This window comes from Mus musculus, chromosome 7, assembly GCF_000001635.26.
Source record: "Mus musculus strain C57BL/6J chromosome 7, GRCm38.p6 C57BL/6J".
NCBI lineage: Eukaryota > Metazoa > Chordata > Mammalia > Rodentia > Muridae > Mus > Mus musculus.
Window position 1 is genome coordinate 7,781,617 of NC_000073.6, and position 17,348 is coordinate 7,798,964.

The 17,348-nt window shown below is 39.5% G+C and overlaps 1 protein-coding gene across 1 annotated transcript in view; it reads right to left on the reverse strand.

Annotated features, from left to right (window-relative positions):
• Positions 1 to 4,534: 4,534 nt before the first annotated feature.
• Positions 4,535 to 17,348, reverse strand: part of Vmn2r35 (vomeronasal 2, receptor 35) — a 33,717-nt gene continuing 20,903 nt past the window's right edge. The window contains exons 5-6 of the mRNA NM_001105067.1: positions 7,616 to 7,739; positions 4,535 to 5,466 (exon numbers count right to left, since the gene is read on the reverse strand). Of these exons, the coding sequence (NP_001098537.1) occupies positions 4,535 to 5,466; positions 7,616 to 7,739 (1,056 nt within the window). The remainder of the gene's footprint in view (positions 5,467 to 7,615; positions 7,740 to 17,348) is intronic.

Genomic DNA, 17,348 nt, shown 5'->3' on the forward strand with positions numbered 1-17,348 from the left:
TTGCGAGCTGGTAAAACCACTCTGCAAATCAGTCTGGTAGTTCCTCAGAAAATTGGCAGACATAGTACTACCGGAGGATCCATCAATACCTCACTTGGGCATATACATAGAAGATGTTCCAACTTGTAATAAGGATGCATGCTCCACTATGTTCATAGCAGCCTTATTTATAATAGCCAGAAAATTGAAAGAACCCGGATGCCCCTCAGCAGAAGAATGGATAAAGAAAATGTGGTACATTTACATAACGGAGTACTACTCAGCTATTAAAAACAATGAATTCATGTAATTCTCAGACAAATGGATGACTCTGGAGGATATCATCCTCAGGGAGGTAACCATATCTCAAAAAAATCATTTGATATGAACTCACTGATAAGTGGCTATTTTCCCAGAAACTCACAATCCCCAAGATACGATTTGCAATACATATGAAATTCAGGAAGAAGGAAGACCAAAGGGTGGATACTTTGATCCTTCATAGAAGGTGGAATAAAATACTCATGGGAGGAGTTACAGAGACATAGTTTGAATCAGATATCATCCAGATACTGCCCCACCCGGGGATCTATCCCATAAACAACCACCTATGCCAGACACTGACAGATTCCATCAAGTACTGTCAAGCTTGCTGACAGTAGCCTGATATAGCTGTCCTCTGAGAGGCTCTCCCAGTGCCTGACTAATACAGAAGTGGGTGTTCACAGTCTTCCATTAGACAGAGCAAAGGATTCATAATGAAGGAGCCAGAGTTAGTACCCAAGGAGCTGAAGAGGTTTACAGCTCCCTAGAAGGAACAACAATATGAACTAACCAGTAACCCCATTGCTCCCTGGGACTAAACCACCAATCAAAGAAAACACAGGGAAGGATTAGTGTGTGCATGTGTAGCAGAGGATGTCCTAGTCAGTCATCCATGGGAGGAGAGTCTCATGGTCCTGTTAAGGTTCTTTGCCCCAGTATAGGGGAATGACTGGGCCAGGAAGCATGGGTGGGTGGGATGGGAAGCAGGGGGAGGGAGGAGTGTATAAGGGATTTTTGGAGTGTAAACTATGGTAGGGATAATATTTGAAATGTAAATAAAGAAAATATCTAGTAAAAATGTAATCATTTTATAATAATTGTATAATAACCTGAGGAAGGACTCAGTTCATCATATTTAATGTTAAGGGATTTAACTTCTTATCTATCATACTGGCCACAAATGTCCTTTAAAGACATTGATTTCCTTACAAATGATTATAGGCTAAATCTATCAGTCTCTCATTTATATGTAGCGAAAGGTAAACAAAATTCTTTATGGTAATGTTGGTTTTGTAGTTTACAAATCAATTTGAATAAATGTGCAATAATATTTTCACCCATTACAATGCAGCATAATAAACTGGATGTGTTTATTAATACCAAATACAGCATTCATCATATTTTACATGTCATTTATCAAAAATTATCCCCAAAATTTAGATATCAAGTCATGTGAATTTTAGAAATGGAGGTGTCTAGATCATGAATGAAGTCTTAAGTCACTTCCTTAGCTGGATTCTTTTAATGTTACAAGTCATCATTTGTCCTCTTCATTAATATAACACAGGTTTCAAACCTTGATTTCCACATCCAACTCATACTCTCCTATTGACCTTTGCTATTCTCTGTTCTCCACTGGATCCTGCACTTACATGGTGACTAGAAAATAAACAGGGGCATATACTTAAATGTAAACGAGAATAAGTAAATATTATTAAAATTCAAGATTGGAATTTAGAATAAATGTTATTTTAGAGGAGATCAGTTATTAGAATAAATTTTCTGTACCCATTCCTCTATTGAGGGTCATCCAGGTTCTTTCCATTTTCTGGCTATTATAAATAAGGCTGCTATGAACACAGTGGAGCATGTGTCCATATTACAAGTTGGAATGTCTTCTGGATATATGCACAGGGGAGGGATTGATGGATCCTCTGGTACTAGTATTTCTGCCAATTTTCTGAGGTACTACCTGACTGATTTCCAGAGTGGTTGTACCAGCTCGCAATCCCATCAACAATGGAGGAATGTTCCTCTTTTACAACATCCTCGCCAGCATCTTCTATCACCTGATCCAATTTTATTAGGTCTCATTTGTCAATTCTTGATCTTACAGTACAAGCCACTGCTGTTCTGTTCAGGAATTTTTCCCCTGGAAAATATTTTCGAGGTTTTTCCCCACATTCTCCACTACAAGTTTTAGTGTTTTTTACATTTTTAAAAGACACTATTTATTATATATATAAACATATATTTATATATTTTACATTATATATCAATATATATTTATATTATTTTATATTATACTTAGGATATATGTTATATATTATAGTTATATATTTATATATTCATATTATTTTTATATTAAATGTGTATATATTCTACATAAGACTTTAGTATATATATTGTATGTATATTGTCTTAAGTCTTTATATTTATATATATTTTATATTATACATTTATATTATTTGTATCTTATAATTTTCTATATCATATGTTATAATTATATAATTAGAGAAGTATATATTTATATAATTTCTATATTAGATATTTATATATATCATATAAGACAGTAAGTTTTTATAAATTTTTATAAGACACTATCGCCTATGCTAGCAACAGTTTCTGACAGGACCCTGATATACCTGTCTCTTGTGAGGCTCTGACAGTGCGTGGCTAATCCGGAAGTGGATGTTCACTGTCATCTACTGGACTGAACATAGAGCCTCCAATGGAGGAGCTAGAGAATGTACCCAAGGAACTAATGGTGTCTGCAACCGTTTAGGAGTAACAACAATATGAACTAACCAGTTCCCGCAGAGCTCATGTTTTTAGCTGCATATTTAGCAGAAGATGGCCTACTCGACCATCATTGGGAGGAGAGGCTCTTGGTCTTATGAAGATTATATTCCCTAGTAGAGGGGAATGCCAGGGTCAGGAAGCAGGAGTGGGTGGGTTGGGGAGCAGGGCAGGGGGAGGGTAGAGGGGACTTTTGGGATAGCATTTGAAATGCAAATAAAGAAAATATCTAATTAAAAAAATATAAAAAGAATAAATTTGCGTAGAATTCAATTAGACTGTAGTGTGAATATCAAATCTTTCTTTGAAACGATGCCATCTTCCACGAATTTTCAATGAGTAAAATGTGGATGTTAATGATGAATATTTTTCTTAAAGGGACAGTGCTAATGATCATATTTCCATGAAGACTGACTCCGGGAAGGGGTTGTTTTTGTTAATGCATTTTAGACCCATTTGGTTCCCTTTATGGGAAGAGAATTGATAAATGTGAAATATTTAGTGTAGCCACAAACACTCAATTGTCTTTTCGGGAAATGTCATTTTCTAGAAAGCAGCATAATTAAAGCATCTGTTTCTCATTCTGTTTTCCAGAATTTTCTGAGTCCAGGACCTCAATCAGAACTGCACACAGAGGGCAATCTCTGAAAGAAATTAGGTTCATGCAAATGTCAGTAGGTTTTCCTATCCCTTTCGTAACTACAATATGAATAGCATGTTGACATATCTACAAACTTATTTTACTTCATTTTTTATTTCTTATTATTTAATCTTTTCTTTAACAGTCTAGTAGTTATCCCCCTCCTGGTCTGCTCCCCTGACTCTTCCTCATCTAACATCTCCTCCCCCATTTCCAAGATGATATCCCTACATCCCCAACGCCCAGCACTTCCCAATCCCTGGTGACTTAAGTCTGCCTGGGGTTAGGTGTGTCTCTCCCAATGATGCTAGACCAGGCAGCCTTATGCTGCATATTTGTTGGGGGCTTCACATCAGCTAGTGTATGATCTCTGATTAGAGGTTCAATGTCTGAGAGATCTTGCTTGTCCGGGTTTGTTGAGACTGCTGGTGTTTCTATGGGTTGCCCTCCTACTCTGCTTCTTGCAACTATTCCCAATTCTTCCACAGGGGCCCCTGGCTTCTGTCCATTGTTGGATATAATATATTTGTACTTGACAGAAGAAAAGGAACATTTCCTCCTTAGACTACTGACCAATAGCTTGTAGAACAGCTGAAAAAAAAAAAGACAGTATTTTGTTATGTGTGTGCTCCTACTGGAAAACAGAAAATATATTCTGATTTCATCTTTGCTGATTATTTAGTTAGTCTGTGTTTCTGATTGATTATTTGATTTGGTAGATGGTTTCCATGTCTAACCCTGTCTAACCTGGATCTCATTTTTCTACACAAAGTGATGGATTCAACTGCCTTATCAACTTTTTTTGGAAGTTACCATGGGGGAATCTCCATGAGAGCAAAATGAGGAATAAGATTGTAATAATTAGAGAGTTTAGTTCTGTGAGAGGAAATGAAACAAGTGAATGAGTGCAAGATTTGTGGACTCTATACAGAAGTTCAGTACATATGATACTTCATGACATCACTACAGCAACCAGTGAGAGTGATTCTAAAACTAGACACATTCACTATATCCCAATATTTGGTGGGTATGCACCAAATTTACATTTAACATAATTCCTAAATTATTCATTCAGAAATATGATTTTTCTTTGATCTTTTGGGTAGAATTATTCTCTTTGATCTTTTGGGTAGAATTTCTCTCTGGACTCATTAAAATGATATAAATCTTGGGTGCAAAAATACATCCAAGCATCCCTGCAATGGATGCCAAGATGGAGAAGATCTCCACAGCAACCATGACCTTGCCCTTGGTGCTATGGTAGACAGGGAGGAAGGTGACCCAGACACTGAAGAACACTAACATGCTGAAGGTCAAGAACTTGGCTTCATTGAATGTGTCAGGCAGATTCTTGGCCAAGAAAGCCACAGTGAAACTTCCAAGTGCCAGGCAGGCCAAGTATCCAAGAAGACAGTAGAATGCAGTAACTGAGCCCTTGTTGCACACAATGATGATATGGCCATTCTGAGAGTGTTCATCAATATCAACAAAGGGAGGAGAAACTGCTAGCCAGATTGCACACAGAACACATTGGAGTAGGGAACATATGGGAATAATGTAGTTGGGTGTCCCTGATACAAGGAAGTGTCTCAATCTTCTCCCTGGGTCTGTGATTTTGAAGGCGAGAACCACAGTGACTGTTTTAGCCAGAACTGTGGAAAGAGCCACAGTGAATACAATTCCAAATGTGATTTGTTGTAAGACACAGGTGGCTCTGTTAGGATGGCCAATGAAGAAAAAGGAACACAGAAAACAGGACATGAGTGATAGCAATAATATGTAGCTGAGGATTCTGTTATTGGCCTTCACAATAGGAGTGTCATGGTGCTTCACAAAGACACAAAGTACCACAGCTGTGAATGCAGAGAAACAGAAGGCAATTAAGGCAAGTGCCATCCCCAAGGGGTCTTCATAGCTTAGAAAGGTGACAACTTTTTGAATACATTTGTTCTGTTCTGTGCTGGCATATTGGTATTCTGGACAATTCACACAATGATCCATATCTGATTTCCAAAGGAAAGCTTAGTTAGGTCTCCTTTAGAAATTTTATTGTCAAGGTATTTCAAGTAAGGGTAATGAAAGAAGTCTTGCAATGCTGCCTTTGATGCTTAGAATGTAATGTGAAGGATATTGCTGCCGAGCAATGCTCTCAATTCATAATGTCAATAAAAATTTAAAGGAAAGAAAACCAAGCAATTTTTTCTTAGTCTAGTTAACTTTTTGTATCATTTATGATGTTATTAGAAAGGGGTTTGTGGAGTGTGTGGGTGACAGGAGAACCAAGCCCTGAGGACCAGCAAAAAGAATATAAACAGGTAACCTCAGGTAAAAGGAGGGTGGGTGGACCCACCAAAATGCACCAGAGACTTGGGAGGTCAGAGACCCTAGATGAAATGTACTACAGTAGATAGAGGGAATGTACAGAGCCCACCTCCAGCGGGATGACAGGACATCAAGTGAGTGATGGGGTTCCCATCCCATAGTCACATCTCTGACCCATAATTATTCCTGTCTGAATGCAAGGATGAAATGGAGAGGAGCCTGAGGAAAAGAAGGTCCAATGACAGGCCCATAGTAGGATCTAGGTCAAGAGGAAGTCCTATGGCCTCACATTTCACTGAGGCTCTGGAGCACTCACAAAAAGGATCTATCATGACTGTCCTCCTAAATAGTTATTTGCACCCAACCAATGGACAGAAGCAACTATCCCCTTAATTAGGGAAGACTGAAAGCAGCTCAGTGGAAAGGCGATCTTGCAGAGAGACAAGCACTCTAAATTAATCTGGACCCCAGAGATCTCTCAAACACTGGAGCATCAAACTGACAGCATACACCAGCTGATATGGGTCCCACAATTCATATACTGTAGAGGAATACAATGTCTGTGATCATACAGAAATGATGCACCTAACACTCAAAAGCCTGGAGGCCACAGGGAGTTTAGAGGTCAGGTGGGGGGGGGAGGATGGGGGGATCAACATGAAGACAGTTGTGGTGGGGAGGAGGTGTGGAATGTAAAGTATTGGAGGGTGTATGGGGGCGTGGGGAATGGAATATGAAATGTCAAATAAAAAATAATGTTATCAGAAAGCAAAAATGTCCTAAGCCATTTTTTTGGTTCTATGTTGATATCAAGTAGATTATTTAATTCAGAGAAGATACATTCATAAACCACAATGTGGTTGGGTCTATTTTATAACTACAAAACCCTACACTCACTGTTTTCTGAGATCACTGACTATTTTATGAATTTATTCCCTGTGACACATTGAGACTCTGTCCTCTACTGGGACAAGAAGTATAATAGCTACTCAAGAATTCACTAGCTTAAACTCCTTGATATAGAAACAACACTAAATTAAACAGATCTGCTGTGTGTATGTGTAAATATTGATATGTGGGTGCACATGCCAAAATACCACTTGCATTATTGAATTTAAGTGATTCCTGTAATAAGTCATATGAAGAAGTTTGAATATGAGAGCAAATATAATGCTTACGTTTGAATAATAGGAAATGTTAATGAAATAAGCCTTAAGAAGTTTCCTCATCTGGCAATAATTAATCAAAAGTTCTGGTTATTGTTCATGAGATGCACTAATTTTAGCACTGAAGGAAAAAATTATCTCTGTAGATACTTTGTGCTAAAAGATCCTTCATGGTCCTCTTAATAGTGTATACTTAGCATTTTTTCATATATTTGCAATTTTTTGTCTTCAATATTAATGTTACAGAGAACATAGGTTTTGCACATAGCAGTCTCATGAGATAATCCAGCAGATTAGAGATTATATTCAGTTCTTCATGGGCTCCTATTGTGACTAAAACCTAATGTAAATGTAGTTTTACAATAGATTATTCTTTTGGAAATTCTTGGGCCGAATTCTTGCAAATTGCAGTTACATTTTCTAAAGTATTTCTTTGTGAAATATAATCTTCCATGAATTTGCAATAAGTCAATATGAGGGTTAAGTCACAGGATATGTTTGTTTTTGCAAGGTTTTTTTTTTAAGGATTTTTATATCTACAACTAGTAAATTTGATAAGTAATATATTTTATATTTGTAGTTTCCTTTTAGTTGACTTCATCATCCCAGTGTTTTACAAGAGAAATACACATTTGTAGTATATATCAGAGCAGCAAACACTCACTTGTCTCATTAGAAATTTCATTTTCAGGGCAGGGGCTGCAAACAGAACAGCAGGCTGCCATTCCCTCCTTCCACATTCTTCTGAATCCAGGACTACATTCTGCACTGCACACAGAGGATGGCATCTGAGAAAAAATTAGACATATACTGATAACGAGTTTTATATATTTCTTTTATGTTTTTTATTAGCACTTTAAGATTTCAATAAGCTCTTTTTTGCACACTATCTGATTGACATTTCCCTATGTCCATTATGTAATGTCCAGATATGAATATTGGAAATGCATTGAAGAAATGTTGTATAGTTTCTGAGTGTCTAGTAATTCAGGAAAAACAGCTGATTTTTGAGCTGTGTGTAAAAACTACAGAAGTTGCAACCTGTTGCTTTTTAGTTAATTATGTTCAACTTGGTACTAAGTGCTGTGAACAGACAGAGGAAACTTAACTGAGATATTCTCTCAGCCAACACTAGCCTGTCCTCATATCTTTGAAGCATTTTCTTAATAGGTAATTGATATAGGAGTGCCCATCTCACTGTGGGCAGTTGGGCCAGTAAGTAGTCTTCTTTTAAGATCTATTCTTTAGTTCCAGTTTCCAGATATCCACACTTGTCTTTCTAGGACTATAAGCTATATGTCAAATCACACATTCCTTCTAACTTTGCTTATTATCAAATTTTGATTAAAGCAGCAGAGAAGCAAGTTAGTATTTGAAAAATTTGAAACAGGAAAAACATGTCCGTAAGTCACAGATAACAACTATGGCATCAAATAAATTACTATTGCAAAGCATGAGAAACTGTATATAAAAAAACAGTGGACTATGCAGACACTGGTTTAATATGTTTGGAAATGATATGTTAATGTGTAGTGACTTTGAATATGGAGTGTTCCATGATGTCAAAATGCTCTACAGTGGCTTCAAATGCTGGAAAAAAGCTAGATAAAAATTAGATTGTTTAAATTTAATTGAAGATTTGAAGCATTCTTTCTATGTTTTTGGTTTTGTTGAAACAGGATCTTACCATGAAGTACACTAACATTACCAATGAAGATGAAAGTATATTTTCTCTTTTCTCCCATCATTTTCTTTAAATGTATGTTAACCCTTTGTAATATTTGAAAGACTATTTTGAGTTAGAGTAAGGAAAGTGGGCATACCTTTGTACTTTATGTTTATTTTAAGGTAGTGTTTCCATATCACACATGGCTGGTTTGTACTCACAATATAGGGCAGACTGGCAAGAAACAGACTGAGATTTCCAGATCTCTGCCTCTTAAGTGCTTGGATAAAACATGAAACCACAAAAACAACCTGACATTATTTCTGATTTTCATGGATAATAACTTTCTCTTCATGTATTATAGTATTGTCATTAGTTTTGTGAAAAAAAATGATCTTATATCAATATGTGTTCCTTCTGTTCTATCACTATTTTTGTTTCTTTATCTCTAAATGAATGTTGGACTTGGTTAAGAGCCATTTCTGAAGGTTTTTGTAAAATAATGTAATTCCACATTTTGTGGTGTACTACTCTTAATGGATCTACAGATATTGAACTATACTTGCATCCCTGGAATAAAATCTCCCTGGAGAAAGAGAATAGTGGGAGGGGAAAAATAAGAGAAGAATCACGTATGAGAGAAGGTGGAAGATCTGTACAGAGGTCAGGAAATTGAACAGAGGTGTGTAGCAACTAGGGATGGGGAACTGTTTGTAGCAACCAGAAAGTCCCAGATGCCAGGAAATCAAGAACATTCCAGGGCCTACAGCGATGATATTAGCTGACATATCCCAGAATCAGGAAGGAGAATCTGTCGAGACAATAGCCAGAGGTTAGGCATGGCCCCCAGTTGAGGGATAGGGCCACCCACACATCTACAAAATTTTAACCCAGAATTGGTCCTGTCTAATGTAAATAATGGGACAAAGAGTAGAGCAGAGACTGAATTAAAGGCCACACACAGCCTGCCCCACCTGAAGATTGATCCCAAACGCAGATACCAAACCCAGACACTATTGTGGATGGCAAGAAGTGCTTGTGGACAGGAGACTGATACAGCTGTCTCCTAGGAGGCTCTGCCAGATCCTGACCAATACAGATGTGGATGCTCACAGTCAACCATTGGACTGAGCACAGAGACTCCAATGGAGGAGTTAGGGGAAGGCCTGAAGTAGTTAAATCTTCCTATCTGTCATAAATGGGAGGGGAGTCCCTTGGTCCTGTGAAGGCTTCATTCCCCACTGTAGAGGAATGCTTGGGTGCTGAAGCAGGAGTAGGTAGGTGGGTAGGGGAGCACCCTCATAGAAGCAGGGTAAGAGGAGATGGTATAGTGGATTTGCAGAGGGGAAACAGTGAAAGGGGACAAAATTTGAAATGTAAACAAATAAAATCTCCAATTTATAAAATTGAAAAAATCCACAAATACAAAATCACCATAAAAATGGGAGTATATTTCATGGGTAGCTTCTAGCCTAACACATTGTAGGTTCAAACTTCAACCCTAATAATGTAATAAACAACTGTAATATAAAAGCAGTTTTATTTAGTAAGGCTTTACATGTCATACTTCTATTAAGCTAAAGGCAGCTGGGCAGTGATGGTGCATGCCTTTAATTGAAGCTTTTGGGAAGAAGAGCCAGTCAGATTTCTGAGTTTATGGCCAGCATGGTCTACAGAGTGAGTTCCAGGACAGCCAGGACTATACAGAGAAACACTGTCTCAAAAATAGTAAAACAAAAAATCAAAACAAAATAAAACCCAAAACAGAAACCAAAAAACAAAACAAAACAAAAGACATTAATGTTTTCTTTAAGAGCCAAATGATAATCAGTTTATATGCTCTTATCAATATGTTAGTTTATAGTATTATGTTCAGACTACTGTCATGCTTATTGAAAATTGTTAACCTAATTTTACATCATGAATAGAGCTATAAAATACTAATTTTTATAACTTTCTTATTTAAACATGAATCTTAATGTATTCATTTGCTGACAATTAACATAGAAGTTTGTAACAAAACTCAAGATCACTATTCCTTAGAGCACCACTCTACTATAATGTGACCTTGAAGGGAAAAGTCCAATAGTGAAGTAAAATCAAGCATAAAGCACCACTTAAGACGACCTGATAAAAAATTTGTGATGCTTCAGGTAGAGAAAACTTAGAATAAGAGCTCACTCAGAATGTCTGGAGAAAGAATGTTTGTCAAAAGATAATTCCCCATTCCTACATTCCTTTAGTAGGTAACGCAATGATGTTTTAAATGTGAGAAATAAAGAAAGATTTAGGATATACAACTTGAAAATTAACCCTGATAATAAAACTAGATTTGTTTTTGTCTTTAGCCTCCTTTAAAAAGTATACCAGTTGAATGTTAGGAATATAATTGCATTATTTTTTTTACAAAAGCCCTACTATATATCAGGTACAAAGGTAAAAATAATAAAGTTATATATATATAAATAAACTTGCTATTTACTTACTCTTTCTCCATATAAAATATTGAAGTATACTGTGATAAATGAGGCTTATATGTCCATGCTGTGTGCCACATGGACACATATGAGGGGTATATAACTCTCATTTATGGTCAAGTAGTACTTCCTAAATATGTTATAAGAAGCACAACTCCAAAAATGATTATTTTCTAAGTGAATGATAGGAAGTTGACAAAAATCCAAAGTAGGGAAAGGAATGAGCAATCCAGGAGTATCAGTAGTTTTTGAGGAATATTAACTCAAATATATTAGCAAGCAAAACTGAGAATTGGTCTCATCCCAGAAACCTCAAAAACTCTGTCTACAATAGATGGAATAGTCAAGTTGGTCTCATTTGGGATCAAATGTCAATGTGATTGTATTATAACTCTTATGCTCCCAAGGCCTGAGGACATTCAGTTTACATAAGATTAATTTCCAGCTAGAGGAACAGAGCATTTGTGAGTCACAAAAATTTTCCTACTGTCCCTTGTATTTGGGAATTGTGTTATGATTAATCAGTGATAAAAGAAGATACCAAGAGAGTTTGACTACCAGAGTTTTGTGTTTTGGCTGGCAAGGACAATCTATTTCAGGGTTTTTATGTAGAATTCCCATTGACATTTAACTTGATTTTGTCCAAGGAATTACTTTTGAAGTTTGACATTAATAGTTTATAGGAGCATCTTATTATGTTTATCACATGTAAATATGGAATAAATAACTGGCATCGATAATTCCATATGTCCTGATTATAGAATTTACAATTTAAAGTATAGTTTCAAAAATAAAGTGTTCTTAGTACTAAACCTGGAATAAATATCACTCAATTGTCTATCACTAACTCATGCTTTACTCACTACTATTCATATGAGGTATGAGGTTGGATTTCCTGGTCTTTTCACCTAGCATCGTTTCATACGACTACTTACCATAATGTGATATGCAAATTTTGTCCTATTATGATGGCTTAGATTTTGTTTATTCTTGTTTTATTTTAGTATTCTCCTATAGAATCCTTTTATTTTCTAATGAGTGACAGAAAGTGGATCTGATGGAAAAGGGAGTTGGGATGTAAATAGGAATATTAACTAAGATATATTTGCCAGCAAAGCTGAGAGTTCCATTCCAATAGAAGGGAGTGAAACTGTAATTAGGATATATTATGTGAGGATAACAATTTATTTTCAAAAAATAAAACAATCACAATTTCAAAAAATTCTCTCTGTTCTCAGAGAATGATCTTTCTGTTGTGTGTTGTGTTCTTTTGTTACGTGTTTTTGTCAAGTATTATTCCATACATATGTATCAAATTCTTGAATTACCTTTTCCCCCCTTATTAAACATTATAATGTTTTCCTCCATTTTTTTAAGAAAGAAAAGTTCTCCTCTTGTATATGAATGTGTCTTCCTACCCTCTGCAGGCAACTTAGGAATGTCTTAAAAAATAAATCAGCCTCGTTGTGTTGGGAGCCGCCCCCACATTCGCCGTCACAAGATGGCGCTGCCATCCTGTGTTCTAAGTGGTAAACAAATAATCTGCGCATGTGCCAAGAGTAATTTTCCACTACATGTACTCTGCCTTTCCCGTGACGTCAACTCGGCCATGGGCTGCAGCCAATCAGGGAGTGATGCGTCCTAGGCGAAGGATAACTCTCCTAAATAGGGACGGGGTTTCGCTTTCGTTTTGGGGGGCTTTCGTTTTTGGGGCTGGGGGCTTGCGCTCCTGCTCCTGAAGATGTAAGCAATAAAGTTTTGCCGCAGAAGATTCTGGTTTGTTGTGTTCTTCCTGGCCGGTCGTGAGAACGCGTTTAAGAGTTGGTGCTGAAACCCGGGACGAGAAAATCCGGGACGAGAAAATACAAGAAAACTCGGGACGGGAGTTAACCATCACCTGCGCAAGGAAGATCCCTCATTCCGGAACCAGAACTGCGGGTCACGGTAATAAAGGTTCCCGTAAAACAGACTGTTGAGAAGGATTCAACTGCATGAATTCAGAACTCTTCAGCTGGGGAACAGGAGTACCAGTGAGTACAGCTTTACAAGGTAAGTCTGGTCTTGAACTTTCTAAGGAAAGTCAAGACAGTCTATCAGAAGTAAAGTGGAAAATAGCTTTACAAGGTATGTTTGGCCTTGAACTTTTTCTAGTGTTAGGAGCCCTTTTGTTCTTTTTCACATGTTATCAAGTGATTAAGATAGGGCTGAAAATTCTGGATGAAATTCAGGACAATCTATCAGAAGTAAAGCGGGGAGAGAGAGTAGGGGCAAAGAGAAAATATGGTACACAAACTAAGTATACAGGCCTTTCCAAGGGTCTTGAACCCAAGGAAAAGTTTAGGTCAGGTAAGAATACCTGGGGAGAGATTAGAAGGAAGGCAAAGAAAAAAGAAAAGAAAAAAGATCAATTAGCGGAGGTCTCTAGGAGATACTCGTCACTAGATGAGCTCAGGAAGCCAGCTCTTAGTAGCTCTGAAGCAGATGAAGAATTCTCCTCTGAAGAAACAGACTGGGAGGAAGAAGCAGCTCATTACCAGCCAGATAAAGTGCTAGCTAATCGGTCAAGAAAAAAGCCAAAAGCGGCTGGCGAAGGCCAGCATGCTGTTCAGCCTCCGGGCAGTCGGCTTCAAGGTCCGCCCTATGCGGAGCCCCCGCCCTGCGTAGTGCGTCAGCCCTGCGCAGAGAGACAATGCGCAGAGAGACAATGCGCAGAGAGGCAATGTGCAGACTCATTCATTCCCAGAGAGGAACAAAGGAAAATACAACAGGCATTTCCGGTCTTTGAAGGAGCCGAGGTTGGGCGTGTCCACGCTCCGGTAGAATATGTGCAGATTAAAGAACTTGCCGAGTCGGTCCGTAAATATGGAACCAATGCTAATTTTACCTTGGTGCAGTTAGACAGGCTTGCCGGCATGGCACTAACTCCTGCCGACTGGCAAACGATTGTAAAAGCCGCTCTCCCTAGTATGGGCAAATATATGGAATGGAGAGCTCTTTGGCATGAAGCTGCACAAGCGCAGGCCCGAGCAAACGCAGCTGCTTTGACTCCAGAGCAGAGAGATTGGACTTTTGACTTGTTAACGGGTCAGGGAGCTTATTCTGCTGATCAGACAAACTACCATTGGGGAGCTTATGCCCAAATTTCCTCCACGGCTATTAGGGCCTGGAAGGCGCTCTCCCGAGCAGGTGAAGCCACTGGGCAATTAACAAAGATCGTCCAGGGACCTCAGGAGTCCTTCTCAGATTTTGTGGCCAGAATGACAGAGGCAGCAGAGCGTATTTTTGGAGATTCAGAGCAAGCCGCACCTCTGGTAGAACAGTTCATCTATGAGCAAGCCACAAAGGAGTGCCGAGCGGCCATAGCCCCAAGAAAGAACAAAGGCTTACAAGACTGGCTCAGGGTTTGTCGAGAGCTTGGGGGACCTCTCAGCAATGCAGGTTTAGCGGCTGCCATCCTTCAATCCCAAAACCGCTCCATGGGCAGAAATGATCAGAGGACATGTTTTAACTGCGGAAAGCCTGGGCATCTTAAGAAAGATTGCAGAGCTCCAGATAAACAGGGAGGGACTCTCACTCTTTGCTCTAAGTGTGGCAAGGGTTATCATAGAGCCGACCAGTGTCGCTCTGTGAGGGATATAAAGGGCAGAATCCTTCCCCCACCTGATAGTCAATCAGCTTATGTGCCAAAAAACGGGTCATCGGGCCCTCGGTCCCAGGGCCCTCAAAGATATGGGAACCGGTTTGTCAGGACCCAGGAAGCAGTCAGAGAGGCGACCCAGGAAGACCCACAAGGGTGGACCTGCGTGCCGCCTCCGACTTCCTATTAATGCCTCAAATGAGTATTCAGCCGGTGCCAGTGGAGCCTATACCATCCTTACCCCCGGGAACCATGGGCCTTATTCTCGGCCGGGGTTCACTCACCTTGCAGGGCTTAGTACTAGATGTATTATGGCAAATAGCTCAGCTGGGATGTGAACAAAAGTTTCCGGGATTGTCCATTACTTCCATTCAGTATGAGAAATTTACTAGGGCAGCTAATTTGTCAAAAAGTCTTTTTCAGTATATGTTACAGAATTGGACAGCTGAATTTGAACAGATCCTTCGAGAATTGAGACTTCAGGTCAACTCCACGCGCTTGGACCTGTCCCTGACCAAAGGATTACCCAATTGGATCTCCTCAGCATTTCCCTCTTATTCGCGTTCTCATGCCCGGCCAGGAAAGAACACAACAAACCAAAATCTTCTGCGGCAAAACTTTATTGCTTACATCTTCAGGAGCCAGGAGCGCAAACCCCCAGCCCCAAAAGCGAAAGCCACCCCAATAACGAAACCGAAACCCCTTCCCTATTTAGGAGAGTTATATTTTGCCTAGGACGCATCACTCCCTGATTGGCTGCAGCCCATGGCCGAGCTGACGTTCACGGGAAAGGCAGAGTACAAGTAGTCGTAAAATACCCTTGGCACATGCGCAGATTATTTGTTTACCACTTAGAACACAGGATGTCAGCGCCATCTTGTGACGGCGAATGTGGGGGCGGCTCCCAACATCTCCCCCTTTTCTTTTAATAAGAGCAAATAGGCCACCCATATTAATGAGAGTGGAGATAGAGATCAAATCCCCAGTGTGTAGGTAAAGGAGCCGTACACATAACCTCCTCCCAGGCTCATCACCCAGAGGGGTCCTGGTCTGGTCCCGTGTTGTTTTTCCTGGGGGAAGGACACTTGAACACTCAACCTTCTTGAAAGATGACATGTCTCCCTAGAATAGGCTCATTTTATGCCGCAGAGCCCTTCTATTGCAGTGCTTAGCCGTGCAACTCTCTCGGGCTGCTGAAGCACACTCACTCTATCCCGTGCAATGAGACTAGCCTCATGGGATATAAGAGCTGAGTGGCCAGCGACCTATTGCCTAAGCATAGATATATCAGGGGAAGCTCCATGTTCTAGTCCTGCAAGCGCCTGGGCAATAACCACCTTGTCTCTCCTAGTTTGGGCCTTAAGCTTACAGACCAATCAAAGAAGCAACACTAATCCACAGCAAAGTGTATCTCCAAATAATATCAATCCCACCCATTCTTTAAAGAAGGAAAATGCTGAGGAGATCCAATTGGATAATCCTTTGGTCAGGGACAGGTCCAAGCGTGTGGAGTTGACCTGAAGTCTCAATTCCCGAAGGATCTGTTCAAATTCAGCCGTCCAATTCTGTAACATATACTGAAAAAGACTTTTTGACAAATTAGCTGCCCTAGTAAATTTAACATACTGAATGGAAGTAACACACAATCCCGGAAACTTTTGTTTACACCCCAGCTGAGCTATTTGCCATAATACATCTAGTTGTTTCTGGACAAGATCTATGAGTTGATTAACCAGCATGAGACCTCCCTGTATCTTGACATTAGCTGAGGCCTGTTTATCTATGACTGTAGTCACTGAGGCTGACAAAGTGTTAATGGTGTCAGTCATCTGGACCTGTCCAGACAGAGCCAAGACTGTCTGAATCAAGGCTAAACCCAGTTCCTAGTTAGTGGTAAAAAAGCAGGAGAATACTTGAGCATTATACATCACCGTCATTGGGAGTGGAAATGTCGACATTATCCCCCAACGCTGCTCTCTCTTTATTATTGACGCCCTGGACATCACCAAGACGAGGGACATCAGTATTCCCTTGGTCAGTCTGGATTTTTCGGGTGAGTCTTTCTGGTATCCAAAATGGGTTGTCTTCATTCTGTGGGAAAACACAAACCGCTCCCCTGGATCTTATCAAAATAGGATCCGGGCCATACCATTTATTATCAAGAACATTTTTCCATTTAACCATCTCATTGGGCGTATCTGGCTCTGAACAATGACGTTCAGCCGCAGTATGGCCATGAGCATCAATATTTAAAAAATTGAGTGTAAAGAGTGCCATAGACACAGACAGTCTCGGTGCTCGGGGTAGAGTCTCGATTCCCCTCTTCTGCTTTATAAGATAGGCTTTGAGGGTGCGATGCGCACGCTCAACAATACCCTGTCCTTGAGGGTTGTATGGAAGTCCAGTCAGGTGGGTTACGTCCATCTGACGGCAGAACTGCTGAAATTTTTGAGACGTATAAGCTGGTCCATTATCAGTCTTAAGGAGTTTGGGTTTCCCCCAAGCACTCCATGCCTCAAGGCAATGTTGAATCACATGTGAGGCTTTTTCTCCGGTTAACGGAGAAGCAAACATGATGCCAGAACATGTGTCAATGGACACATGGAGATATTGAAGT